At 32.1% G+C, this 27,876-nt stretch overlaps 3 protein-coding genes and 1 pseudogene across 5 annotated transcripts; 2 read left to right on the forward strand and 2 right to left on the reverse strand.

Moving 5' to 3' along the window:
• Positions 1 to 8,126: 8,126 nt before the first annotated feature.
• LOC135147369 (probable glycerol-3-phosphate dehydrogenase [NAD(+)] 1, cytosolic) lies at positions 8,127 to 11,485 on the forward strand. 3 transcript variants are annotated; one of them, XM_064080610.1, is made up of 6 exons: positions 8,127 to 8,355; positions 8,896 to 9,600; positions 9,997 to 10,218; positions 10,375 to 10,622; positions 10,846 to 10,985; positions 11,076 to 11,485. In XM_064080610.1, exons 2-6 carry the CDS (start codon positions 8,943 to 8,945, stop codon positions 11,227 to 11,229), a joined length of 1,422 nt encoding a protein of 473 aa, XP_063936680.1. In that variant the 5' UTR covers positions 8,127 to 8,355; positions 8,896 to 8,942; the 3' UTR covers positions 11,230 to 11,485. The 3 variants fall into 3 exon arrangements, with proteins under 3 accessions (XP_063936680.1, XP_063936681.1, XP_063936679.1); XM_064080611.1 differs by having other exon boundaries at positions 8,130 to 8,318; XM_064080609.1 differs by lacking the exon at positions 8,127 to 8,355 and having other exon boundaries at positions 8,681 to 9,600.
• Positions 11,486 to 11,983: 498 nt separating this feature from the next.
• LOC135147051 (UDP-URONIC ACID TRANSPORTER 1) lies at positions 11,984 to 14,137 on the forward strand. Its single transcript, XM_064079365.1, has 4 exons — positions 11,984 to 12,592; positions 12,969 to 13,072; positions 13,431 to 13,659; positions 13,785 to 14,137. Exons 1-4 carry the CDS (start codon positions 12,131 to 12,133, stop codon positions 13,929 to 13,931), a joined length of 942 nt encoding a protein of 313 aa, XP_063935435.1. The 5' UTR covers positions 11,984 to 12,130; the 3' UTR covers positions 13,932 to 14,137.
• A 342-nt stretch (positions 14,138 to 14,479) lies between these two features.
• Positions 14,480 to 20,786, reverse strand: LOC135147050 (calcium-transporting ATPase 4, plasma membrane-type-like; annotated as a pseudogene).
• A 3,268-nt stretch (positions 20,787 to 24,054) lies between these two features.
• Positions 24,055 to 26,001, reverse strand: LOC135146983 (mitochondrial acidic protein mam33-like). The gene is made up of 2 exons (XM_064079041.1): positions 25,522 to 26,001; positions 24,055 to 24,356 (listed from the first exon to the last, which is right to left on the reverse strand). Exons 1-2 carry the CDS (start codon positions 25,860 to 25,862, stop codon positions 24,179 to 24,181), a joined length of 519 nt encoding a protein of 172 aa, XP_063935111.1. The 5' UTR covers positions 25,863 to 26,001; the 3' UTR covers positions 24,055 to 24,178.
• Positions 26,002 to 27,876: the final 1,875 nt, after the last annotated feature.

Raw genomic sequence — 27,876 nt, forward strand, 5'->3', positions numbered from 1 at the left:
AATGGGGTCGCCCTTTATTTATAGGAGATTGTAGTGACCCACACCCACCAATGCTTTTCGAGGTTTTTTTTTTCTTTTTTATTTTTTTACTTCTCAAACTCCGTTTATGTGATCAGAACTCTTCAGGAAGGATCTGGAGAATTGATATGGACAGCCCAATTAATACTTCTACCAAATGTGTAAAGTACCTTAGTGGGTGCCACCGGGCCAGGTAAAATTAAATGAGAATACCTTGCGTTGGAAATGTGAAAATGAACACTTTCTTTGCTGTTCATATGCGAAGAGCTGCTTTTATTTTGTTTTCGTCTGCTTTTAGTAGTTTCTTGTTGAGGATGAAACCAAATTTAAGATGGGCCCACCTTAAAGAATGGGAGTAACGGCAATTTCAGTCGTCGAGGCAGGTTCCTTACTTAAATTCTTACGGACTTATTCTAAGTTCCAATCGATGTGCTATTAATGAGCCCATTCCAATCACAAGTTAACACATACTCATTCTGTGAATATTTGTATACCCAATTCTGTGCAGGTAGCATTTTCTTTTAAATTAATAGGGTGTATTGGATTTAAATTTAAAACATTTTTTTTCATTCATGAAATCTGAGGTATTCGATTGGGATATTTTGAAATCCATTACAAGATGTATTCAATTGGGATTTTAAATTATGCTGCAAAATCTACGGTATTCAGTTAGGATTTTAAATTATGTTTTAAAATCTGATGGTATTCAAATGCTGATGAATTTTTTTTGGATTTCATAAAATGATGAATTTGGCAGTATTTTTCAGTGTATTTTAAGTTTTTTGAAATCCCATCAAAATCTATAAGATTTTGAAGCATTGTACTTAAATTCTATCAACTATGCTACATTTTATCAAGAATCCACACAAAATCAAAATCACACAATCCATTAAGATATATAATCTAAAAACAATCCATTAAAATCTCAATCGAATACACCCCGTAAGATTTTAATCAGATTTGAGAGTAGAGCATTTTCCCGATTCAATATTTGCCGCATGTATATTTTATATGAAAGGTCGCGTTAAAGAGAGAACCGTAAATCTTAAAATTCATAAAGTTCTGTTACGGAAATCTAAATTTTAAAAAAAACTAGGATTTAAATATAAATACATAATTTTTTACACGTGTGTTCAAACATAATTTTAATTTATAATACATAAACACGACAATTTATATATTGATAGTCCTGTTACAGAGTCCTAACTAATACTCCCTCCGTCCCACCAGATTATTTACAGTTTCTTTTTTGGGGACGTCCCGTCCAATTCTTTACATTTCAAAACTTACAAAAAATTGTCAATTGGTCCTACCACTTCCCAACTTTTCCTCTCTTTTCACACTAATTTTACTTCCTTTTCACACTACTTTTACTCCACTGTCTCCTTTTTATACATTAAAAATCATTGGATCTCACCACTTCACCCACTTTTCTTTCTCTTTTCCACTACTTTATACTCCCTCCGTCCCCCTGAGTAGTATACATTGGGGGACGGGGACGCGGCACGGACTTTAATGCTCCTGTAAAGTGTGGTTGTGTAATTTATTTTTAAAATTTTCTTTTTCTGAATTAAAGTTTGGATGTTATATTTTTATTCAGAAAAAAAAAAATCTCAAAAATAAGTTACGGAACTATATTTTATAAGAGCATTGAAATGCGTGTCGAGCAGTTGAAAAGAAACGTATACAATTAAAATGGGACAGAGGGAGTACATATTTCTTAATTTCTGTACCCAAACTAAATATAAAAAATTGGCTGGGATGAATGACCGAAAAATAAGGGCAAGAGTTATAAGATTCTTAGCCTAAGCTCCTGAATGGAACATGAGGACCCTGTATTAAATATACTCCCTCTATTTTGAAATATAAGTCGTTTGATCTTTTGGCACACACTTCTAAATTCTTTGATTGTATAATTAAAATTTTTATTCTAAATTTTTTTCTTTTTTGAATAAAAATATCTGATTAATATTATAACATAGAAAAAGAAAATTTTAAAATAATGATTTTAACAAAGCGGTCAAACGACCTAGAAATGTGTGCCAAAAAAGTCAAGCGACCTGTATTTCAAAATATCCGCAGTATCTCCGTCCCATAACAAGAGTTGCTTTGACTTTTTACACGTAATTTGAGATGTAAAAAAAACATACATCTGCATATTATTTTTCAAATTTTTTTTTCTAAATAAAAATATAAATGTTTGAATTTTTTTTTGGGAAAGAAAATTTATAAAATAATATGTATAAGTATGTTTTTTTTACAACTTAAATTACGTGTAAAAAGTCAAATTGGCTCTTATCATGAGACGCATGGAGTATTTATTATAGGATTTGTGAGCCAATCAAAACAAAGTAAATTTATAAAAATTAGTTGAGAAGCCGCGCGTTGCGGCGACTTATAAAAATTATATTAATGATTCAATATTAATATTTGTAAAATAAAATAATTTTATGGCTGTCTATAAAAAGTATATTAATGTTTCAAAATTAATATTTGTGAGATAAAATATATTTTATATTATAAAAATCTTGATTTGATACCAATACTAGTATATAAAATTGTAAAATCGGACTATAATTCATGGTGAAAAAATGAAAATAAATTTATGCACGTAATTAACAATTTAAAGCACGACGAATCTTAATTTTATTTGTGTTTTTTTTTTTGAAAAGTAATCATGTTCTTGCATTGTCATCTTCCTCCAAATTTTTTTGATTGTTTGTGCACAATAACTACCCTTGCTTGTAACAACTTTTATTTTTTAATAATGTATAAACAACCTTCACTTAAAAGTTGCTTGAACGGAGCAAACAGATAATGCATGAATAATTTTTTCATGTATACAAAGTAAATCATATAAAAATTAACAACAAAAATGTCCGATGAACAAAACAAATATTATAAAAGTATAACTAACAAACATACATCACTAACAGTTAATTTATTGATATCATCCATTAATATCATGTCAAAACTATATTATTTTCCCGTGTTTGTATTTGTCGACATCGTTGCTGAAGAAGGCACCACCGAGTTAGAAATCGTGAGAGAGAAGGTCGTGTTCAGATGATCCAAAACCCTAAGATCTATAGGGGTATTTATAGGTGTCAAAGAGACTTGTGTGCTACTCTTTCCCATAATTAAATAATCCGAAACAAAATCAGATTAAAACTTTCAAGTTACTATATTCCATAAATAATCTGAAACAAAATCAGATTCTGAAACTTGCTTCTAATATACCCGAAACTAAAAAAGGTAGTTCTAAATTTTAATATATTTCATCCAAAAATTCCAGAAAATTAGAAAAACAGAACAGAGCGATGTGAGAGGCGCCACTTACACGCCCCTCGCTTCTTCTTTATATAAGTATATTGATGATTTGTGCTTACGATGTGGTAGAATAAAAACCGTTTATATAAACCCGTGTTGCAGTTGAATCAACCAGTAGTGTAAAATTTTGATGTACATACCGATGATTACAGTAATATTTTTCTCAAATTGTTAGAAATATATGAAAATTATTAATATAATATATACAAACCACCATGTTTAAGAATATATTTATAACTGTAATGGCGACTTAATTAATCATATTTGTTTAATTTGGCCGCCTTCAATTGTCGCCTAACAATAGCTAGCTAGTCATATAGCTAAGAAATTATGCTTATTATTTTCATTGCTTCGAATATTAATAGTTATAGAATTATAATATTATATTTACTATATAACTTTTTAACTATAACATGTACCATGTTATCATTGAGCATAATAATAAATTTTTTATTCAGCATATATACATAGCAACATATAATTGTCAATATTATTTATTAAAAACCCTAGACGTTTGTTTCCATATTTTTTAAGAATAGTCGTCCAGAGTTTTCAGTTAAGAGTTCGCTGTTAATATTTAATATTAATCATCAATATATATATATAAAGGAGGATGCGGGCGTCTCTAGAATTGTTCGATTCAGTCTTCTGATTTTTTTTAAATTTCGAATAAAAAATATAATTATAATTCAAAAAATCACGTTCAACAATTCTAAAAGTAATACAATTCTTTTCTTATTAAATTCTAAAGATAATACAATTCGGGCGTCTCTAGAATTGTTTGATTGAGTCTTCTAATTTTTTTTAGATTTCGGATAGAACTATAATTACAATTCAAAAAAATCAGGTTCTAAGAATTCTAAAAGTAATATAATTCTTTTCTTATTGAATTCTAATGATTTTAAAATTCTTTTCTTATTTAGTTTTTCTTATTAAATTCTAAAAATGATACAATTCTTTTCTTATTTAGCAATCCTAAAATAAATAGGATTATATTTAATATAATTCTTTTCTTATTGAATTCTAATGATTTTACAATTCTTTTCTTATTTAGTTTTTCTTATTAAATTCTAAAAATAATACAATTTTTTTCTTATTTAGTAATTCTAAAAGAAATAGGATTATATTTATTCAAACTACCAATAATAGATAAACTACTGTTTATATTTAATATTTGTAAGATAATATGTACAATTTTTATTTTCGATAAGATATATAGAAGATGTAGTTGAATTTTATATTATAAAATTTTATTTTCGATAAGATATATAGAAGAATAATCTAATACTATGTCCGTAATCACATGTGTGTTCGATTCAGTCTTCTGATTTTTATTAAATTTCGAGTTGAAAATAAAATTATAATTTAAAAACTAGGTTCAAGTATTGTATAGATAAAAGGATTGCAAAAATAGTACAATTCTTTTACTTATTTAGTAATAATAAAAGAGTAGGATTCTATTTATTCAAAATAACAATTATTGAAAAAATATAATTATAAAATACAATTCTTATTTACGAAAGTTATAAAATTTATAATCATATTTTATTATTTTTTTTCAAATTATATATCTAAAAAATAAAAACCAGCATCTTCCAGAATCTCAAATGGTCTAAACAGGTTCGTAACGTCTTCCATAATGGTCAATAAGATAGCATATATATCATGAAAACATCTTTGAGATCTTCAAAACCTCATTCAATGCATGGACTTGCAATTATTTTCGATAATAGTTGGATTCAATCTTATAATTTTCTTGAATTTTGAACAGAAAATAAAATTGTAATTCAAAAAATCAAATTCACGGATCTTAAAGGTAATACAATTCTTTTTTTTATTGGATTCTAAAAATAATAAAATTGTTTTCTTATAATTTTTTTAAATTTCGGATTGAAGATATAATTATAATTTAAAAAATCAGGTTCATGATTTCAAAAGTTAATACAATTCTTTTCATTTTGGATTCTAAAGGTAATACAATTCTTTTCTTATTTATGAATCCTAAAAGGAATAGGATTGTATTTATTTAAACTGACAATCATACATAAAATACAATTTATATTTAAGATTTGTAGGGTAATACGTACAAGTTTTATTTTCGATTTACACTTATAATTTTTTTAAATTTGGAGTATAAAATAAAAGATTGTAAATATTATAGTCATTAAAAAAACTAATAGCAAAAAAATTAGAACCATACAAGAATAATAATTTTTAACTAATAATAGGAATCATAGAATAAAAATAATTAATAAAATAAAACAGGATATATAAATAGGAATCATATATTGATTTTATGATAATATAAATGATTCTTTATTAGTATTGTGTTTGACGGGCACAGGAGGCGGCCCAAACCAATTTTTATCTAAATACTAATAATTTTTCTATTAGTATTTTGTTTCACGAGAAAGTGGCTAAAATAATTTTTTTATCTATGTTATAATATATATTTTTTACTAAAACGGGACCACGGTTCAAAATAATTTTTATCCAATCATAATTTTTAATTTTATCATTATTAGAATAATTTTTATATTTATTTAAACTAACAATCATTGATAAAATACAATTTATATTTAAGATTGGTAAGGTAATACATACAATTTTTATTTTCGATTTAGTCTTATAATTTTCTTAAACTTCGAATAGAAAATAAAAGATCGTAAAGATAATAATCATTAAAAAAACTAATTGCAAAAAAATTAGAACCATAAAAGAATAATAACTTTTAACTAATAAATAGGAATCATAAAATAAAAATGATTAATAAAATAAAATAAAATAAGATATATAAAATAGGAATCATATATTGATTTTATGATACTGCAAATGATTCTTGATTAGTATTGTGTTTGACGGGCAGGGGAGGCGGCCCAAACTAATTTTTATATAAATAATAATATTTTTCTATTAGTATTATGTTTCACGGTAAAGTGGCTAAAATAATTTTTTCCTATGTTATAATATATTTTTTTTGTTAAAACGGGACCACGGTTCAAAATATTTTTATCCAATTATAATCTTTAATTTTATCATAATTAGAATAATTTTTATTAATATTGTGTTTGACCTTAAGGAGAGACTCAAGCTAATATTTAAATTATGATATTTTGTTATTAGTATTGTATTTGACAAGAGAGCGGATCAAACTAATTTTGATCTAAATTATAGTGTAATATTTAATTTTATCGTATAAATAATAATTATGGATTAATATTGTGTTTGACGGGAGGGCGGCTCGAACTAATTTTATTATTAGTATTGTGTTTGACAGGATGACCATTTAAACAACTTTTTATACTAATTATAATATTTTTTTATTAGTGATATATTTAACCAGAAGATGACTTAAAATAATATTTTTACTATTATAATATTAATTCGTATCAAAATTTATAACGCCGCCGCGAAGCGCGGCTTTATTCGCTATTTACTTTATAAAGTTGCATGTAATACGACTTCACAAAAAACTAAAGGAAAAAAAGAAAGAAAAAAAAGACTAACGTAAAGGTTCGGGCGAAGAGAACATGTCGAGGGTACTCTTTTCCCGACTGGGCCTTGGAGTGTCAAATTGTTTATGGGCCTGTTCAGCACGTCCAAATCCATCGCTTCAAACCTTTTTAAGTGGGATTCAAAACTTTTGTTATCTTTATTTTAATTTTTTAAAGAACTTTTTTATCTTTATCTTGGCATAGTGCTCGAACTTGCTCAAAATAAGAATTTCCTCTCAAATATAAACAAAAGACAAAACATAATATCATACTAATTGTGGTGGTATCATACTAAATCATGGTGGTATATTTTCATGTTTTCCATATAGACTGAAATAGACTAAATCAAATTTTCATTTGCAAATTGTTGCTCAACTTGCTAAAGGCAGTAAAATAATCAATTAGAAGACAATCACGTAATTCTTTGATTATCAAGTTGACATTGATCACCACCTGTCATACATCAATATATGACAAAAGTTAGACAAAAATTATTCAAGGGTATTTGTTCAAAATTAAAGTTAACCATAACAAATATTATAATTTTATAAAAATTTACTTCCTCCTGTCCTTATTATAAGGCACCGAAACTTTTTACACACAATTCTAGATGCTTTGACCACCTACTTAAGATTATTTTTTTTAAAAATTCCTTTTTCTGAATTAAAATATATATCACATATTTTAATTCAGAAAAATAATATTTTAGAAAAAGTAATTTTAAGTAGGTGGTCAAAGCACCTAAAAGTGTGTGCAAAAAGTTTTGGTACCTTATGATAAGGACCAGAGGGAGTACTTTTTAAAAATATTTTTTATTTTGTCATATCTTGTATAAATAATAACTCTTTTTTCCGGATCATATTAGTTATAAAATGTGTAAAGATTTAAACCTCGCTTTATTAATCCCATAAAGGAAAAAACAGAAAAACATAAAAAGGAATTTTTGATATTTTTAGCAAATTACTCCATTTTGAATTATTTTTTTTTTTTTAACTTTTACACCCCACTTTTCAATTTCGAGTATATTGCCAATACCAGACACAATATTTTTATCCCGATCGCTGATATCTTGAAAAGCGTGCAGAGAAGTCAGAGCAAATCCTAAGAATTCGATCAACTGGACGGGAAAAAATAAGCAGCTAACTTCCATCCAATTAAATGACCGTTGGGGAAGTTGGCAGGAAATTGAAATAAATGTTACAGCACTCGCTATCCCCCAGCCCTTCAACTGCACCCATCAATGACCTCTTTTTCATTATATCTACACAATTTTAACATACAAATAATACCCACGTTTATAACCAAACTAAGTACCATCCCAATTTTTAATTTTCCTTCGCGAATTGAGCTCATCAATATTTTGCCGAGAAAAAATACACAGCATGCAGAGTTTATGATACATGTACAAGTTACATTTTGTGATCTTCGTAAATTAATATTTAGTTCTTGAAAAAGTGCATGCTGGGGTTTTTTAAGGTGAGTTTGGATTACCAAACACAAGTCAGACGCTAAGGTTTGTTTATTTATCTTTTTCTTTGTTATTGTTTGCGGTTTCTTTGGTAGATGAACAAACTTTGGCTGAGATTACTATGACCCTCTGCAATTTTATATATTATAAAGTCCTTGATAATTAAACTTTAGTAGTAGTAGTATTTAATAATTGCACAGTTGTAGTACTAATTTTGGATTTATTGGAAAAAGATTAGCTCTAGTTTAGGTGGGCATTCTACTGAAAAACAACAGAAATTGGCATATATTAGTCACTAGTTATGATCAGGCAAGTGGGAAAATTTTGCATTTTGGGTTAAGTGCACAAAAATATACATAATAATTTTGAGAAAATTTTAGTTTTTTGAGTGGGGCTGCAAATATATGATAGGTGATCAGATTTTAACCAAGCTAGCCTGTTATAGGTGAGGCAAATTTGCATAATTGCATTGTGGTAGAGAAGAGTAGATAAATTTAGGTAAATAATGGAGTAATATGAATAAAGAGGTCTGTTTGTGTAATTACTTGGAGCTTGATAAGTTATTCTGTAAAGATTTCTTTACAGGCTTGAAATTTAGGATAGTTTGGGCTACCTGGGTATTGAAGTTGAAGATGGTGGGCAGTATTGAGGTGATGACTCGCAATTCGCACTCGAATGGGACTATTAGTAGCTACAATGGCTTGGAAGAAAAGCTTGATGAATTTCGACGAGTTCTAGGTAAGGCTGATGGTGATCTGCTGAAAATTGTTGGTGTTGGAGCAGGTGCATGGGGCAGTGTCTTTGCAGCTTTGCTCCAAGATAGTTATGGTCAATTCCGGGATAAGGTACAAATCAGAATATGGAGGAGGCCCGGAAGAGCTGTTGATAGAGCTACTGCAGAACATTTGTTTGAAGTTATCAATTCGAGGGAGGATGTGTTGAGGAGGTTGATTAGGCGCTGCGCTTATTTGAAGTATGTGGAAGCAAGATTGGGGGATCGGACACTGTATGCAGATGAAATTTTGAAGGACGGATTCTGCCTGAACATGATTGATACACCTCTTTGTCCCTTAAAAGTTGTGACTAACTTGCAGGAGGCAGTTTGGGATGCTGACATTGTGGTCAATGGCTTGCCTTCAACTGAAACACGCGAGATTTTTGAAGAGATTAGCAAGTACTGGAAAGAAAGGATCAGCTCACCTGTTATCATCTCCTTGTCAAAGGGTATAGAGGCTGCCTTGGACCCTGTTCCCCATATAATTACTCCCACACAAATGATTAATTGGGCAAGTAAGTCTTCTTCTTTTTTAATTATTTACTTGGTTCTTATTCTCCAGTTTTCTATCAAGATACCTGCAGTCATCTACATACTTCTTCAAGATTTGGAAACTCTGGCACTGACTTACTTCAAGTTTAACTAATTTTTGCCACAAATTGCATATAATCCTTTTCTTTTATACTTTACATAAAAATACTATGTAGTAATGAACTGCAATTGCGTGTTAACCCCAAAATCCATCTTCCACTACTTTGTCTATTTTGATCGAAGTGTTGAAAATCTTTTACAATTAACTAATTAAGGAAATTAGAGTTTTGGTATAAGAAACTTTTACTGTGATTCATATCCCCCTCTTCTGTATTATTATGAGAAAGTTAAGTTGTTTCACTAAAATTGTATTTTGCCAGCTGGAGTACCATTAGAGAACATTCTTTATCTCGGTGGACCAAATATTGCAGCAGAAATTTATAACAAGGAGTATGCTAATGCTCGGATTTGTGGGGCTGGAAAGTGGAGAAAAGCAGTTGCAAAGTTTTTAAGGCAGCCACATTTCATTGTATGGGACAACAGCGACCTTGTCACTCATGAAGTTATGGGAGGCTTGAAGAATGTCTATGCAATAGGAGCTGGCAAGTTTAAATAATTAAGCTGTATAAATGCATATAACACAACACCTTGCACCACATTATTCAAAAAAAAAAAAAAACTTTTTAGCAAGGAAAATTTAACTGCAAATGAACATCTTTTACCTCAAACTTGAGTCTTATAGTTGATCTATTTTTCAGGAATGGTGGCAGCTTTGACCAAGGAAAGTGCTACCAGTAAATCAGTATATTTTGCTCATTGTACATCAGAGATGATTTTTATCACTCATCTGTTGACAGAAGAACCTGAGAAGCTTGCTGGCCCTTTGCTTGCTGATACTTACGTGACATTGCTAAAAGGTCGTAATGCATGGTATGGACAGATGATAGCTAAAGGGGAGCTGAGTCTTGATATGGGAGATAGCATCACAGGAAAGGGGATGATTCAGGTACTAACAAAGTACAGTATTTTGTTTGATCAAAATTTGCAGTATGCGATCTCCAATATATTTATAGCTCTAGAGCAGTATCAATTTCCTTAAAAGTTCCATTAAAAACCTATGGCCAACATTGAGAATCATAAGAGGATCACTTCAAGCCCTCCACTTAAGAGCAAAAGATTCATCAAGTCATTTGGATATAACTCTACCTTGTTAATATTTTTCTTTCTAGGGAGTATCAGCTGTAGAAGCATTCTATGAACTTCTGAGTCAGTTCAGTTTAAGCGTGCAACATCCTGAAGAAAACAAGCCTGTTGCTCCAGTCGAACTATGCCCCATCTTGAAGACGTTGTATAAAATACTTATAAAGAGGTGGAGCTTCATCGTTTTTCATATTTGTTTACATTGTTCAAGTACATACTACCAAATTTCTTCTAGTTATTTATTTAATTATGATTTCAGGGAACAACAGCCTTGTGGTATTCTTCAAGCCCTGAGAGACGAAACAATGAATGATCCTCGAGACCGCATTGAGATTGCTCAAAGCCATGCATTCTACAGGCCATCACTTCTTGGGCAGGTTGAAGGCAAAACCATCACTGCAAAGAACAACTGACAGAATCAACCAGTCATCATTCTTCTGCAACGAGATATATTATTCACTTATGCTGCAATAAATAGATTTTCTGCAATGATCGAAAAATATATGGTTGTGAACCTTCTAGACTCAAATCAAAGTTAAGGTTGTGTACATGGGGAGGGGATATTTGTGCAGTGGCATTCATATTTCATGGCCTTTAGAACATATGGATTTGGTGTAGTAGTATATAATTGTGCCATTCAAATTCAATGTATGATTTTTTTTTACTTCAGTTTTTCTATGGTTTTGCCGAGCTCTGAACACATGGGCTTCTTTACTTTTTCATCTTATATAATGTAGTATTTATTCCAATAATTCTCGAATACAAGAGAATTGAATCCAGGACACCACTGACACATTAAACCTTTATACTCGCCCTATTTTGATCCTTAAAAATGTGAACCTAATTAAATAATGTGCATCAGATGATAATTATATTCTCGGATGGAGGTTCGGTAATGCTTTCTAATGTTTTTATATTTTTTTTAAAATATTTTTAATATTTTTCCTTCTATTCAAAAGTAAAAAATTTGAAAAATAAGTTATTGAACTAAATTTTATAAAAATTTAAGATACGTATATAATGAAAAAAATCATACAAAATAAGTGAGAAGGAGTATTACAGAAGACTATAAAAATAAATCAAGAAGTTGCCGGTAAAACTTTACTATTTGGGTTTGATTGCATACATAGCGGACAGCCATTCTTACATTCATCCATCAAGGCCACACATTAATTCAACAAAACTTGAGTGCATGATTAATTCCATTTACCCCTTACAACAACGCAAAATTAAACAAACCCATGCCCTCATTAAATCTTCAATGAAACTTACCTCGACATATTTATCACAATCCTGCAAATTTTACAAGAAAAAATGGCACCAAATACAGGAAATGCAGCAAAGAAACAAGCCCTTTTCATATCATCCTTGATCGTGTTATGGTACTCATCGAATATCGGCGTTCTTCTCCTGAACAAATTTTTGTTGTCGAATTATGGATTTCGATTTCCGATATTCTTGACAATGTGTCACATGACAGCTTGTGCTGTCCTGAGTTATTTGTCCATCGTGTTCTTGAAAATCGTGCCGTTTCAGAGGATCAAATCTAAGTCTCAGTTTTTAAGGATCGCTACGCTGAGCGTTGTTTTCTGTGCCTCTGTTGTTGGGGGGAATATATCACTTAGGTATCTGCCTGTGTCGTTTAATCAGGCTGTCGGCGCCACCACGCCTTTTTTTACAGCCATGTTTGCTTATTTTATGACCTTCAAGAGGGAAGCTTGGGTTACTTATGTTGCTCTTATACCAGTTGTTGCTGGTGTTGTCATTGCAAGCGGGGTATGTTTTTCTCGGATTCAAAATTATGTGATTTAATCATCGGATTTTCTAGCGAGTTACCATAGACACATACTGACAACGACTTTTTAGTTAAATCTCTAATTCCATTAATAACAAAAATCGTCACCAAGACCTATGGGCATACACCAGAAAGAGTGAAGACCCTTTAGTTATTTACATTTCCAACATGGCTGTGGGCTCGCGCATATTCATCACACATGACCTTTATTTATGAATGATAGATACTTCAAAGCTGTAAATTCAATAAACGTTCATGTATCTTATCTTCTGTTGTCTTCTGACAGCCCAGTGTCTCTAGTTACGATAAATTAATTATGAACAAATGCATATTAATGTTTCGATCGGTTGCTATCAGGGGGAGCCAAGCTTTCACTTGTATGGATTCATCATGTGCATCAGTGCAACTGCTGCCAGGGCCTTTAAGTCTGTTCTTCAGGGAATTTTGCTTTCTTCAGAAGGGTAATTTCTTATGCTTACATGTATGATATCGCCATCAACACATGCATATCTTCTAGTATAAAGTTGTATAAAGCTAGTACCCCGTCCATAAGACTCCTGCGTCAACAAAGTCCCCTCGTAGACAGCCTTACCAACTATTTATATGAATTCCCTGTGCAAAAGAAAGTCTTTTTAAACCCCTATTGTAAGAAAATATAGTAAAAATGAAGTTAATAATGCAGAAGCACAGGAGGAAACTTTCAATAATTCATTTGACAATCAATCTCCATAGCAATATCTAATTATAAGTTCATATTAACTTGTCCGCAACTTAACATTAATTGTGACACAGCCTGTTTTATTTCAATCATTATTTCAGGGAGAAGCTGAACTCAATGAATTTGATGCTTTATATGGCCCCAATTGCTGTTGTAGTTTTGTTGCCTGCAGCACTTTTCATGGAACCAGATGTGGTAGAAGTCACAGTAACACTTGGATTAAAACATACATTTATGTGGCTGCTTCTTTTTCTCAATTCAGTAATGGCTTATTCAGCCAACTTAACCAACTTCTTGGTGACCAAGCATACGAGTGCTCTAACACTCCAGGTATTATCCCTCTCACACACTAGCAATTTAATCACACTGCACGATCCACTGTAAAATTTAAGCTTGCATGTGATGTGTTCGTTTGAGTCCATCTCGGCTGAATGCCTGAATGTGTGAGTTGTCAGGTACTGGGCAATGCAAAAGGCGCAGTAGCTGTTGTTATCTCTATACTGTTGTTCCGAAATCCTGTCACCTTTCAGGGAATAGCTGGTTATTCAATGACTGTTATGGGAGTGGTTGCTTATGGAGAAGCTAAAAGAAGATACAAATAATCCTCAGTCCATGCACCGGCATTCTTCTGTACAAACATATTTTCCTTGCCCTAATATAGTAGGCTTTAGTGAGTTAGATTCTGGTTCTGGTGCTTCCAGATATCTTTGGGACAAGACAATTAGTTTCATGTGATGTCCTGTATATTATACCAAAGTCTTGCATCCAGTTGTAGGAGCTAATCTTGTAATATTCAACTTCTCTTTCACTCTGCACAGATCAAATGGGCTTTATTATTTTATACCTACATTCACCTATACCACTGATTTTTACCTGTATAATGACTTATTTCAAGAAAATAAAAAATCTTTTAAACACGTTTCTTATTTGCATAAATAAATAGTTATTTTCAGGAAAAAACACATACTTATGTAATTTTCTCTAGAAATTAATCACTTATTTTGAAAAATAGAATAAGTCAGACGAACTGTCACCAATAATAAGTTCCTATGTTCCCATCTATGTAGGAACTAGGAGGTGTCGCATTTTCAGGAGAATAAAACTCGTTCAGCCATACAGAAAGCCTGAATTGGCATAAAACAATTATAAATAAAGAAAAGGTAGACATGTATACAAATTTAGCCTCTACACAGTGCTCATGAACTACAAAACCAGCTTATAAGAAAACCACCTCAAGTTCGTAGAACAAAAGTACTTTGCAACTTTGCTCAATACTTGCTGAACAGTGGATCTATCCAAAGAAAACATACAGTGGTTTGGTCAAGTTAACATTAAAAGATTAGTTCGTACGGTCCAGTATTTGATATTGTGGTAGACCCGTGTTATTTTTTCCCAGAAGAAGAGTACTTATTTCTCTTCATATCATACAGCTTCTGGTCCCGTGGCGAGCCGATCATAACCATCATGGTGCTTGGGAACTCTTCTTTCAACAGGAATGCACTTCAAAACAACTGCAATAGGCATGCCTACAAATCCAATTAGGATGCTCAGTAACCACAACTGCCAACTCAGCGGCACAGTGCTTGCGAAGGCCCCTAGGAACTCGACTATTATAACTTGAAATATCACTGTGGCCAACATGACACCAATAAATATCCAGCTACTGAACATGCCACGGAAAATATTGATCTTTTCAATATCTCGGCTGTTTATCTCGTTAAAGACCTGAAAATAAAAATAGTGAGCAAGATATTATTATTATTTAGCTGCGAGTGATTTTCTCTATCATGTACTCTATTAAGGAAGTAAAAAGAGAAAAAAGAATCATGAAACAATCATTCTGCCCTCAAAAATTCAACTGACCAAACTAGAGCATAATGCCAGTTCCAGAAGACAACTTAAAGCATTTCCTACTACAATCACACATGATATTTGGATTGCACCCACAAATTATGTTTGTACTTAAGAACCTTGATGCTACATGAGATACTCCAGAGGACCCCTTTGTGGATCAAGATGACCCAAAATAAAGTTATGTTCCAGAAATGTGTTTGTGGGTTTACATGCATTTGCTAAAAACTAAGGCGAAGATACATCTCTTTAACCACAAGTTCTGCTTGTAATATATTTCTATAACTGGCTTAGTACCCTAGCACATGAGTTGGCCCAGGCCATTTTGGACAGGAATGAGTAATCTGTATATAGGTTATGTTGAGGCTTAATGTAAATGTGATGCAGGACAGAACTCCAAAACAATTAAAACTAGAACAAGATAAGCTTCGAAGGATTATCCACCCAAGAAAGGAGAGATAGGGACACAACGTAAATTATAAATACTGCAACTGTAACCACAGGCCTACAGACTATGGGGCTTATAACAAATAAACTAATAACTAAAGCGTACGTAACTATTAAATAAAATAATATTCTGGATATTTAATATACTTGTTTATTTCCAATTTGGTCCCTTATCATAATCTGCTCAAAACATAAAGTTACACCGCTTAAAAAACATGGTGCTAAACTAGGGCTAAGGAGGTAATATAGCCTTAAATGATTACAGACCAAAATTCAGATGAGTACCTGGAACTATTGACAACTATAGGTGGCCACATAGCAAAGATGGTGCTAAACTAGGAATAAGGAGGTAATATAGCCTTAAATGATTATAAAAACTGCCAGCAAAATATAAATTCAAATCCCGAACAGTACCTGGCAGAATACAAAGGTATTAAATATGAAGGTATTGACAATAATGGTAGCATCTGAACCATTGAGTCCCAGAATTTGCTTCCCTGCAAAATTGAACACGAACAGAACGACCATTTGGTAAATACTCTGACCTGCTATATTCCTCCACATTGCTCTGGTTATAAAACTCACACCCCTCCCCACTGGGGGCCTATTCATCAATCCTTCATGTGCTGGTTCGGTAGCCAGTGCCAATGCACCTAATGTGTCCATAATCAGATTGACCCAAAGCAACTGCACAGCAGTGAGGGGAGCAGATCCTGAAAATGAAATGTAAAATTTACCACTAAAATGAATACTCAATCAGTTAATTGTTAAAATAAAGGAAATAAATAGTTTAAGCTCAAAGGAGAAACGGACCAGAGATGCATGCTGAAATGAAATTGATCATAAGAGCAACAATATTAACAGTAAGCTGAAACTGAACAAACTTTTGGATGTTAATGTATACAGCACGCCCCCATTTGGCAACATTTACTATTGTTGAAAAGTTGTCATCCAATATAATGACATCAGCATTTTCTTTGGCAACCTGCATGTTCAAATCGTGAGAGCTTAAGGATTAGAAGTGATGAAAAGCATGCTAAATCAAAATATCAATACTTACTACTAAATGTCTACTAACAAGGCTTAGGTTCTTATAATACTAAAACGGACTGAGAGTAGATGTTAGACTGGGGAAAAGGTAAACAGTATCATTCTATATAAGCAGAGAAAAGAATTCTCATAGTAGATGACATAATCAGACCTCTGTTCCAGCTATACCCATTGCAAGTCCAATGTCTGCTTCGTGCAAAGCAGGAGCATCATTTGTTCCATCACCAGTTACAGCAACCACCTCTTTATGGATGCTCCTTAAATTGGTTACCAGCTTGTGCTTGTCCAAAGGCAAAGATCGAGCCATTACCTATAAACAAGCATATTCAAATCAACTGCATCTTCGCATAGATAACAAATACTATTGCGGTTAATTAACCACCTGAATATGTGGTACTATCGCCATCAATTCATCTGGACTTTTGTTGCGAAAATCTGGTCCTTCAATGGCCAAACCACCTTCAGTGAGTATTCCACATTCTTTTGCAATGGCCTTCGCTGTGTTAATGTTGTCACCAGTGACCATACGCACAGTTATTCCAGCAGCTAAACAAGTTCGAACAGCATCCTTGACCCCTGGGCGTACAGGATCTTTAATACCAACTACTGCAATCAATGTATAACTACTATCAGGCAAACCGATCCCATCACAATTGTTGTCAGTATCCTTAAATGCCAAACAGATTGTTCTTAAAGCATCACAGGCAAAACCATTGATGACATCTGTGATGTTTTGTACGAATTCCTCCGACAGGTCAACTGTTTCCCCGTTGTAATCAATTACCTTATCACACATTCCTAATACAATCTCTGATGCGCCTTTGCAGAAAGCTCTAGTTCTACCATCTGGAAGAGCCACAAGAACAGACATCGTCTTTTTAACAGAATTGAAGGGTTCGACTTTTAGCATCTTGATTTCTCGACGCTGTGCATCAAAATCACCACCCAGTAGCAATCCGTATTCTACAAGTGCTGATTCTGTTGGTGTACCTAGTACAGAAGTTTTTCCATCTTTATTTTGACAACCTCTGAAGCAGTATTCTGAAATATAGCCTGCAAGAGAAAGGGTAATACATTTTCTGATACATCAGAATGATTAGTATTATGATTTTCACCATCTTTCATCTCTTCAGGTTTCCCACATACCCATATCTTATCAACTACCATATGGTTTGTAGTTAGTGTTCCTGTTTTATCTGTGCATATGCAAGTAGCAGAACCCATTGTCTCACATGCGGAAAGATGCCTCACAAGTGCCTTGTCATTCATTAACTTCTTCATTGCAAAAGCAAGGCTCAATGTCACTGCCAGAGGTAGTCCTTCTGGAACAGCAACAACAATTATGGTCACTGCAGTAGCAAAGTAATTCAAAAGCTTCATAGCATCAACTGAAGTCCAACTGGTGAACTCATGGTGAATTGCTTTCTCCACCAAGAATCTTACTGTCAGAACAGAGAATGTCAGCACAGCAAAAATCAAGCCAATCTTGCCTATGATTGTAGCAACACCATTCAGCTTCACCTGTAGTGGAGTCTCATCTTCACCTCCTTCACTCAATGTTTCCATCAACTTGCCCCATTCAGTTCGCATACCAACAGTGGTCACCAGCATCTTACCTGAACCATCTTGCACCTTGGTCCCTGCAAGTAGAAAAGGATTTTTCTCATTTATATTCACTGGCTCACTCTCCCCAGACAAGCTTGACTCGTCAATTAACAAGCTGTATCCTGATATAAACAATCCATCAGCTGGAACTTGATCTCCAATCGATAAGTGGACAACATCCCCAACAACCAGGTCAAATATGGACACCTTTTGTCTAGTTCCATCTCTTGTTACATGAACAGATATTTTCTTCTTCTCCTTGTCCAGATCTTTAAACTGCAAGGATTGATTATAATCACTAATTGCAGTCACCATGACTACCAGAAAAATACTAAGTATGATTCCTAACCCATCATATATGCCTTTTGGCAACCCTTCAGTGGCAAGTCCTACACCTATAGAAACCACAGCACAAACAATAAGGATAATAAGGGTCAAATCATGTAAAGCCTCCCAGACAAACAGCCAAAAACTTTTAGATGGTTTTTCAGTATATCTGTTGACGCCCAAGAACTTTTGCCGTTTAGGCAAGTCAGTTGTCTCTACTCCCTCATCCAGTGAGACATTTAATTCAGCTGCCACTCCACTTACTCCCTGGTGCTCTTCCAAGACTTTATTGTTACGGCTTCTGATAATCTTTGCAATCTTATCAGGATTAATATTATAACCTGCATCTATAGCCTCTTTGGAGGGCTTTAAGGCTGCAAAAGAAAAAAAAACTAATAAACAAAAAGGATACACATAAGTACTTATGTGGCATCCAAGACCATAAATCATCTTACAGTTCTACCCTAATACAAGTATATATAAATTAAACACTTACCTTCGATAAACTTGTATGCTGCCTTAATTGTTGTAACAACAAGTCGCAGATCTTCCTGGTATATATTGATATTAAAAAAAAAAAAAAATCAGACTTATATCCATAACAAAATTGTAAGGATGGTTCTAAAGAAATCTATAATAATGTTATTAACATAACTATATTTGATCAAATTCTGTCAAAACCTAGTTACCATTTTTTATGAATATAGAGAAACTAAAAGAATGAAAGTTGAAGTCAATTTCCATACATTTAAAAAAAATGTCCACCAGAGTTTCTAGCACATATGAGCTTCTGCAAAAGCTTTCCATAAAAGACCTAAAGTCAATAACCACCATAATCTACCTAAAATTAATCACCTCCCAAATTTAATCTCAACAGCATTTTGCATAATTTTCCCTGGTGTTAAATGTAATTCAAAATTAACCAACAACATTTTCATTTTCAATTCCAGGAGACAACTACATATTATATTCGTTTAATTGTCTCATAATCATCAAGGGATACTCCCATCCACACTAAGTAAACTCTAATGCAAATTGAGAGAGCTGTAAGACCATTTGATTGAGAGACTAATAATAATTGTAAGCTTAGTATTTGATCAATCTCAATGAATGTTATTAGCTCTGTAGGGCAAGTTGCCCTAAAGAGCTAATAACATCATAGATGTTTTTCGAGATTTAGAACTCCTCGAATACCAGAAACATATAAGCATGATACCCTATAATTCATATAATATCCGAGGGAAAATGATTGTTTGGATCTGAGCAACACATCCATGGTGACATGAATACCATCAAATTAAATTGATTAAGTGGGTTGTTTTAGGATCAATCCTGGCCAAAAACGTTTTCAGGCTTATGTTTAAGCAATACATAGATAGTTAAGTACTTCATTCCAGGTTATGACCACTTCTTTGCCTTCCAGAACATTGGTGAACATACAGCATACAACATACTCACCCGGCAAGGCAGAGCCTAGCCGAGATAATAGTGAAGCCCAGTACCAATATTCCCAGTTCCATTTCATAGCTTAATTAATTAAATTTTAAACTAATTGCTATGTTTCGCTGGACCACTAAAAATTATAAATACAATATAATATTTAAATATTATTATCATTTATTCATAAATAAATTATAGTAGCAGTTAAAATAGCCACAAAAATTTAAGAACTGTACCTAGGGTTTCACTTAAGAACTACGCGTATTTTTCACAAAATATCAAATCAATACAATAACATAATATTATCTGTATTTGTACCAATATTTTAATATATCGGCCTTTTAACACCACACACCAGTACCTGAATCTTTTGAACCTTGAGCTTCTGCTCGTTGCGTTTCGCCAGATCGACAATGTGACGGAATCGACGGCGGCGATTCTTCACTATCCCGACGGCGTTTCTCCACCGGAGCTGCGCTTCCTCCGGCGCATGCTTCGCCGGAATATCAAAGTCCTTGAGATAATTCTCCATCTTTGTTACTTAATACTCAAATTTCTCCTGGTATGAGCAGCTATGGTGCTATAGAGACATGGATTTATATGTATTTATGTAAGTAGAGGTGGTGAAGCAGAGCAGAAGAGAGCAAATATATTGAACGCCGTGTTTGTGGTTATTTAAACCGTAAAAGTCGGGGGCAGTGGCCAGTGTGTGTTTGTTGATTTGACGTGTCCTGATCTCCCAATATTCAACGTTCATAAATTATCATTATTTTTTAGATGTAAAGTATCAGCCAGGACTTTTCTCTGTGTTTTTATTAGGTTGTTTTTATTAAGTTTACTTTTTCTCTGTTATTTCGAATTTAACTCAACTCATAAAATTAGGTCGGAATGATATATTTTATACATATTAATTCTGTAAATAGAAACAAAATTCTAATTAAATTAATTTAACTAATTTAGTGATTTTTAATTAATAAAAATCAAATTCAATCGCAGTATAATGTATATTCCTTAATTCATCATGAAACTCACACTCAAATTATTCGACAAAAATTATCGAATAATAAATATCTAATAAAATTAAGATGTCAATGTGAATATTTTAAACTAAAATTTTTGACTCATTTTACCTTCCTATGTACTACTAGTATGATTGTATGTCAATAAACTGGATTCGAAAAAAAAAACAGCGTAATCTTTGACATATGCTATATGCATCCCCTATTCCCCTGTTTCTGTCATGATATTTTCAAACTTTACATTTATATTGCAGTTTTAATTTCTAGCCTGTCAAGAAACTTCTGTCAGCAGCAGTACATGATTTCATGTTCAAATTAATCTGCATTCTCAAAGTTTAAAATCTAATCGAGATCTAAAGTTCCTTTATATGAACTTTTAAACAAATATTTTAAATTAATTCTGAGTGGAGCACTGGAATGTATAAAACGGAAAAGATGATGAAAAGGAAGATACGATTAAACTGTTCGAGAAAAGCAAAATGAATATATAAAGAGCACGATGGTAGATGCGAGGGAAAAGGGGCTTCCGATATATATTTATCTGTCGATTTTCTAGTATTTACTCCTTTTTCATCGCCGCCACCTTTTTTATTTTATTGATGCTTTCCTTTTCAATTCATTATTCTGTATAGTACTATTATTCTGCACCAAGCAAGTCTCCTGTGCACGGTAGTCAACCAACGACCACCACCCCACAGGCACACGCACATCCAGTATGCATCCAATATTCGAATTCAAAGTTTCCTCCTTTGAGAGGTGCCCCTTGATGGACCATATAATCTAGAGGTAATTGCATATCGCACCCCCCAGTATTATCAAAAAATGATAGAATACCTATATTTTGAGAAATTCAACTCGCACTTCTTATCTTTAGTATTCAAGCCCGAGATGCATCCCCTGCCGTTAACTCATTGCACTGCGTTAAGTCACTATACATATAATTGCAATTCGGACCCCCTAAGTTACGTTCAAAAACGATGTTGTGCCCATATTTTTGGAAACCCAAATCGCACCACCTATCATTACATCTCAGAAACGATACGCACACCCTCCGTTGAATTTCATTAACTTCCGTTAAAATACACATCCGTCTCAATTTATATGTCCGTTTTGCTTTTTGAGGAGTCAAACTGACTAATTTTTGACCAACTATTTGAAAATATGTATTTATTATTTTAAAAAATAGAAAATTACATATTAAAATAGACTAGATTTAATTTTTATTGATATTTTTTTGATCAATTTTTTCAAACAAAATAATTAAAATTTATATATTTTAATCAATATAAAATTTATGTATTATTCATAATATATATCACATAATATTTATTTTTATATTTAAAATAGTGTATATTTTAAGTACTTAATACATATGTCACTAAAAATTTAAAATCATTCAATATGTAAAATCATTTTGACTTGGGGATGGGGATAAGTTAATTAAGCAAAAATTTTAAAAAAAAACATCAAAAAGTAAATCTAATCTATTTGTTTTCGCAAATAATAGAAGGTCCGAATTTCGCAAATAATGATTTTAAATTTTTAGTGACATGTGATTAAGTACTTAAAATATACACTATTTTATATATAAAAAATAAATATTATGTGATATTTATTATAAATAATACATAAATTTATATATTGATTAAAATATATAAATTTTAATTATTTTGTTTGGAAAATTGAACAAAAAAATTTAAAAAATATCAATAAAAATAAATCCAATCTATTTTTAATATGTAACTTTCTATTTTCTAAAATAATAAATACATATTTTCAAATAGTTGGTCAAAATTAGTCAATTGACTCCTCAAAAAACAAAAGGAACATATAAATTGAGACGGGGGTGTGTTTTAACGAAAGTTAACGAAATTCAACAGAGGGTGTGCGTATCGTTTCTGAGATGTAGAAAGATAGGTGGTGCAATTAGAGTTTCCAAAAATATGGGCATAATATCGTTTTTGAACGTAAGTTAGGGGGTCCGAATTGCAATTACGGAGTGCAAAGAGTTAACGGAAGTTAACGGCAGGGGGTGCATCTCGGGCTTGAACACTAAAGATAAAGATAAGGGGTGCGAGTTGAGTTTCTCAAAGTATAGGTACTCTATCGTTTTTGAACGATACTTAGGAGGTGTGATATGCAATTACCTCTATAATTTATGTTAGACTATGAACTAATTTATATTAACTGTTCTGTGTGTTTTTTAGAATAAATCTTGATACACATCCTTAAACACTACAAACTCACTACCTAAATTATAAGACTAGTATATACTATATTGCACTATAAATAACTGTTTTTCTTTTTATTTTCTTAAAATGGACCCGCCAGTGACATTCTTTTAATACTAGTAGTGTATTTGTAGTGTATAAGGATGTGTGCCAAGACTTACTCGTGTTTTTTATTATATATGTTAAACATAATTTTGTTTTACAAATACATATATAACTATACTTGTATATTAGTTAAAAAATAATTAATACATGTGTTTTAAACTCAAAAAAAAATTACAAATAAAGAATTACGAGGGATACATTTTAATGGATTTTAAACAATCTCAATTAAATATCATCGAATTAAAGCATAATTAAAAAACCCCATTAAACACCTCAAAATTTTAATGAATTTCAAATAATCACAATTGAATACCCTCGAATTTCATAAATGAAGAATAATCCTTTAAAATCTGAATCCAATACCATCTTCAATCATAATTTTATAAATAAAGCAATTTCATCTTCATTTTCACATTTTTCACTTTATATCTTTATTCCATCTCCAACCATTACTTCATTTTATAAATAAAGCAATTTGTGCTTTATCTTCAAGTAACTTTATATATATAGTAGGATAGTGCATGACTTTATATATAAAGATAGAGTAATGGATGATTGGAGATGGATTACTCTATTTATAAAGTTAAAAGTGAAGAAATATGAAATTTAGAGTGATGGTTAGAGATGCCCTAAGTTAACGTTAAGTCAGAGGTCACAAGTCACAATTTAATATGAGCCAAACCGCCTCACAATCAATGTCAAAGTTTTGTCCAACAATAGTACATTGTGCATGTAGAAGCAACATGAGCACATTAATCTAATCCTCTAAATTGCCTAAGAATCAGTCTCTTGGCCTTGAGCTATATAAGCTTTCAATTTCTCCAGCCAGTTCTCATACTGATTTTGTTCCTTCTTATGTAGGTGCAGGAGGAGGAAGTTGGTGAGGCTTTTTCCAATCCCCTTTGTCACTAAATATTGCTTGAGTTCATCCTGCAACTGGGGATCCAAAGTACTGCAAAAAGAAAGGTAATTTCTATTAACCACGATTTGAAGTACCAAGAGCGAAGAACATATGCTATAATTTGGAAGTAAAGCCCAATACTGATTTTCTACCCGTATTTCTTCCAAAGTTGCAAGTTATCTAGTTTTCAAATGACTAATGTACAAGCCTCGTGTTACCAACACAACCCTCCACTATTCCAACTCAGTGTTGACCTTTTTCTCTTCTCAATTTTCAGCTGTCATAGCAATGCCGTAAGCAAATAACTTACACCCAAGAGATACTCCTCGGTCTCAACTTTCGCAATCTTGCTCGCATGCACATATCTAGTATTGTCCTAACATGTTCATGGTTCCCTACTACCCTCAATGCTCAAATTAAAATTAGCTTAATACCCAAAACTATACACATATACATACATACTTTTCATAACTCATATGCGTGCGTGTGTGTTAAGTTCTGTGGAGACAACAATTTATAAAATACCTTGAGAATTATGTAATTTTTGCAAGTAAAATATTGCAAAATGTATTTTTCTACAAAACATGTTTTACAAGTTAAAAAACATGTTCTGCTCATAGAATATAACATGTTGAGTGAAAGAATAAATTTTTCAATATTTTAATTGAAAAACTTACATGGTCTCTGCGGTCTCCATAGAACTTTTATCTATATATATCAATTTCGCTCTATATCTCTGTGGAGTGTGTAGCTAATAAAAACTTGGGATATATATGACTACTGTTTGAGATACCATTACAAAAAGAATTAATTGAGTACAAAAACAAAATATTATTTACTTCTAATCATATAGCCTCATGACACTTATTTTTTTATATTATTCCATATCATAAGATGCATATACTCATATCTTGGTAATTTCCTGTACCATCAAATTTGTATAAGTTCAAGAAAACTCATCAACACCTCTCTAAGATAAAGGAAAATGATAATCCATACAATATAAAATTGTTTCAAGCAGTCAGCAGTCATCACTCATGTAATCTCTGTATATTTAAAAAAAGAACATAATTGAATGGGAGGATGGAAGATAAAACAACAGAATATGCCTTCACTAACTTCAGTTTCACGGATTCATTTAATGAGCTAATAAGGACTAAATGTAAGAGAGACAAAACAAAGTCAGTCTGTGTCCTTTTTAACAAAAAAAGCTTACCTAAATAAGGGACCTCTATAAAGTGAAGACCCCAAACTGCTTGTTGACGGGAGATAGTGAGCATGACGGATATTAAACTCAATGCCATCTTCACCTTTACTGAAAACTCCACAGTCAAATTGCAATATAGAGCTTAATCCAGGCTTTTTAATGCATACCTTCATCAAAGCTTCCCTGGGAAGCCTATCATCGTCTTCAATGGTTTCTTCACCAAGCAAAGCAGTAGTAACAGCAAGTTCCTCACCTGAATTGCACGTCTTTCTCAAAACCACATCTTCAGAACGAGGAGAATCCCAGTCCACCACAAAATCTCCCAATGGTTCAGTTTTATCATTCTGCATTCATGTCCAAATTTTAGAACATTCAGAATTTTAGCAAAGTAAAAATCAGTAATATATAGACCCAGCAATTTTGTACACGACAAGAAACTTAGTGTCTGTTTTTATATTTTTGAGTACACGACAATACGACATAAAAGTACACCACACAGAAGTACACTGCATAAACTAATTTAAATATTTTAAGTTATAATAGCTATATGTATTTTCTTTGTATAAATATACATATTTTTACAATATTATATGTAAATATAATGTAAACATGTATATTAATGTAAATTAATAAAAATATACATTATATTTTTGTTATTATATAGTGACACGCGATAACACGACACATAAAGTACATGACATGAAGGTACACAAACTCTAAATAGGTCGTGCTTGGGCTTAACGTTCAGTACCCAAAAACACTAAAGTACCCGACATACACGAATTGCCAGGTCCGGTAATAAGCATATACTAATACCAATGCATAACAAAATGGTATAGAAATTGATAGTGTCCACTTAAGATAACTTTAAAGTGGCATGGGCAAAAAACCTCAATGGTATTGATAAAGATATATTCAAATTCCGGATTTTCCATTGTCGACCAAGATTAAGAACATTAGCGCACATGTACATTGATCCATGTTTATATAATTCTAAAACACATAATTTTTTAAGATTAATACCTAATTATGCCAGCACTAAAGTCTATCTATATAGTGATGAATGAGAATAAGATGATAACTTGTGTGACTTCTCATTTTGCTTTCAACAAGCCTTTTGACTTCTTTTTTTTTATATGTAATCTGACTTCGTTTTACTTATTAACGAGTACAATGCAGTCAAAAGGCTTGAAGACGGAAACACCACAAACACATCACAAGTTTAATAAGAATACATTCAATCAATAAGCATAAAAGAACACATAGATGACCATATATCAATGTGTGTTTGTGCACAAGTTTAAATTTCATAATCCTCACATTCTTTCTCATGTTAGCAAATTTCATCTCATACTCTCTTAATTCTAAACTTAGAGCATCTCCAATAAACTCTTTATTTGAGCTCTTATATTAAAAAATAAAAAGCCATGTCAAATTTTGAGCTCCAAGAGACTCTTAGAGGCTCTTTAAAGCTTAAGAGGCTCTTCTCTCTCCTCAATTGTAGGAGCCACTAGATAGCTCTAACTAACTAATATTTATTATAAGTTTGTTCCACTTACTCTCTTTCTTTCCACTTTCTTTTGTCTCTTTTATGAATTCAATGTACTTTTAATAATATAAAAATAAATAAAGAGTGGATATAAAGAAAACATTGTTGGAGTACATGTACACTAAATTGCTAAGAGCTAAAATTTATATTATATTTAAGAGTGATTCTAAGAGTCTATTGAGATGCTCTTAACAAGTTTAAACTTCATAATCCTCACATTCTTTCTTATGTTAGCAAAATTCCTTTGTACTCTTTTAATTCTTAATTAAATATATCTAAACATTACTTAAAGAAAATATGTTGAGACTTGAATTCGAGAGAAAAAGTACATGATCTAATCTGTGAACTTAGAAATTCAGGACTTAATTTTAAAAAAAAATAAAATATCAAAGGAGTATTTTTATTTCTGAACGTGTCCTCTGGTCTAGTATGACATTGCATCTTTCAAACCAAATCCGGGAAAAATAGTAGAGTACCTAACCCGGGGACCAGGCATAGGAAATACTGAAGAAACTACTGAGGTCTGAATATATATATACATGTCTGAATAATTGCCCCCACCCCCGCCGCCCCCGCCCCTGCTAATTCCAATACTCATCAGTAACCAACTCCATCGCTTTCTGCAAAGCAAATTCCTATATGTATATATCGATGAAAACCAAGCTACTAGTCAAATCAAAGTCAGGTGTCAGCTCCTCCTCGACTATAAAACCTAAAACTTAATGTACCTTCTGTCCGCGTAAATAACTTTATAACCCACAATTCACCCATGTTTTCTGCAATCGAACAATCAAACAATTAACATATTCGCTGTT

Source organism: Daucus carota, chromosome 6 (assembly GCF_001625215.2).
Source record: "Daucus carota subsp. sativus chromosome 6, DH1 v3.0, whole genome shotgun sequence".
Taxonomy (NCBI): Eukaryota; Viridiplantae; Streptophyta; class Magnoliopsida; order Apiales; family Apiaceae; genus Daucus; species Daucus carota.

Bases quoted from the DNA above. Each gene is read 5' to 3' on its own strand.
- LOC135146983 (XM_064079041.1), bottom strand. From the start codon at position 25,862: ATGCAGAATGATAAAACTGAACCATTGGGAGATTTTGTGGTGGACTGG. The intron at 24,357-25,521 runs GTAAGCTTTTTT...TTCTTTTTGCAG, and splicing joins TATAGAGGTCCCTTATTTAG to TACTTTGGATCCCCAGTTGC.
- LOC135147051 (XM_064079365.1), top strand. From the start codon at position 12,131: ATGGCACCAAATACAGGAAATGCAGCAAAGAAACAAGCCCTTTTCATA. The intron at 12,593-12,968 runs GTATGTTTTTCT...GGTTGCTATCAG, and splicing joins GTGTTGTCATTGCAAGCGGG to GGGGAGCCAAGCTTTCACTT. The intron at 13,073-13,430 runs GTAATTTCTTAT...TCATTATTTCAG, and splicing joins ATTTTGCTTTCTTCAGAAGG to GGAGAAGCTGAACTCAATGA.
- LOC135147369 (XM_064080609.1), top strand. From the start codon at position 8,826: ATGAATAAAGAGGTCTGTTTGTGTAATTACTTGGAGCTTGATAAGTTA. The intron at 9,601-9,996 runs GTAAGTCTTCTT...GTATTTTGCCAG, and splicing joins ACAAATGATTAATTGGGCAA to CTGGAGTACCATTAGAGAAC. The intron at 10,623-10,845 runs GTACTAACAAAG...TTTTCTTTCTAG, and splicing joins CAGGAAAGGGGATGATTCAG to GGAGTATCAGCTGTAGAAGC.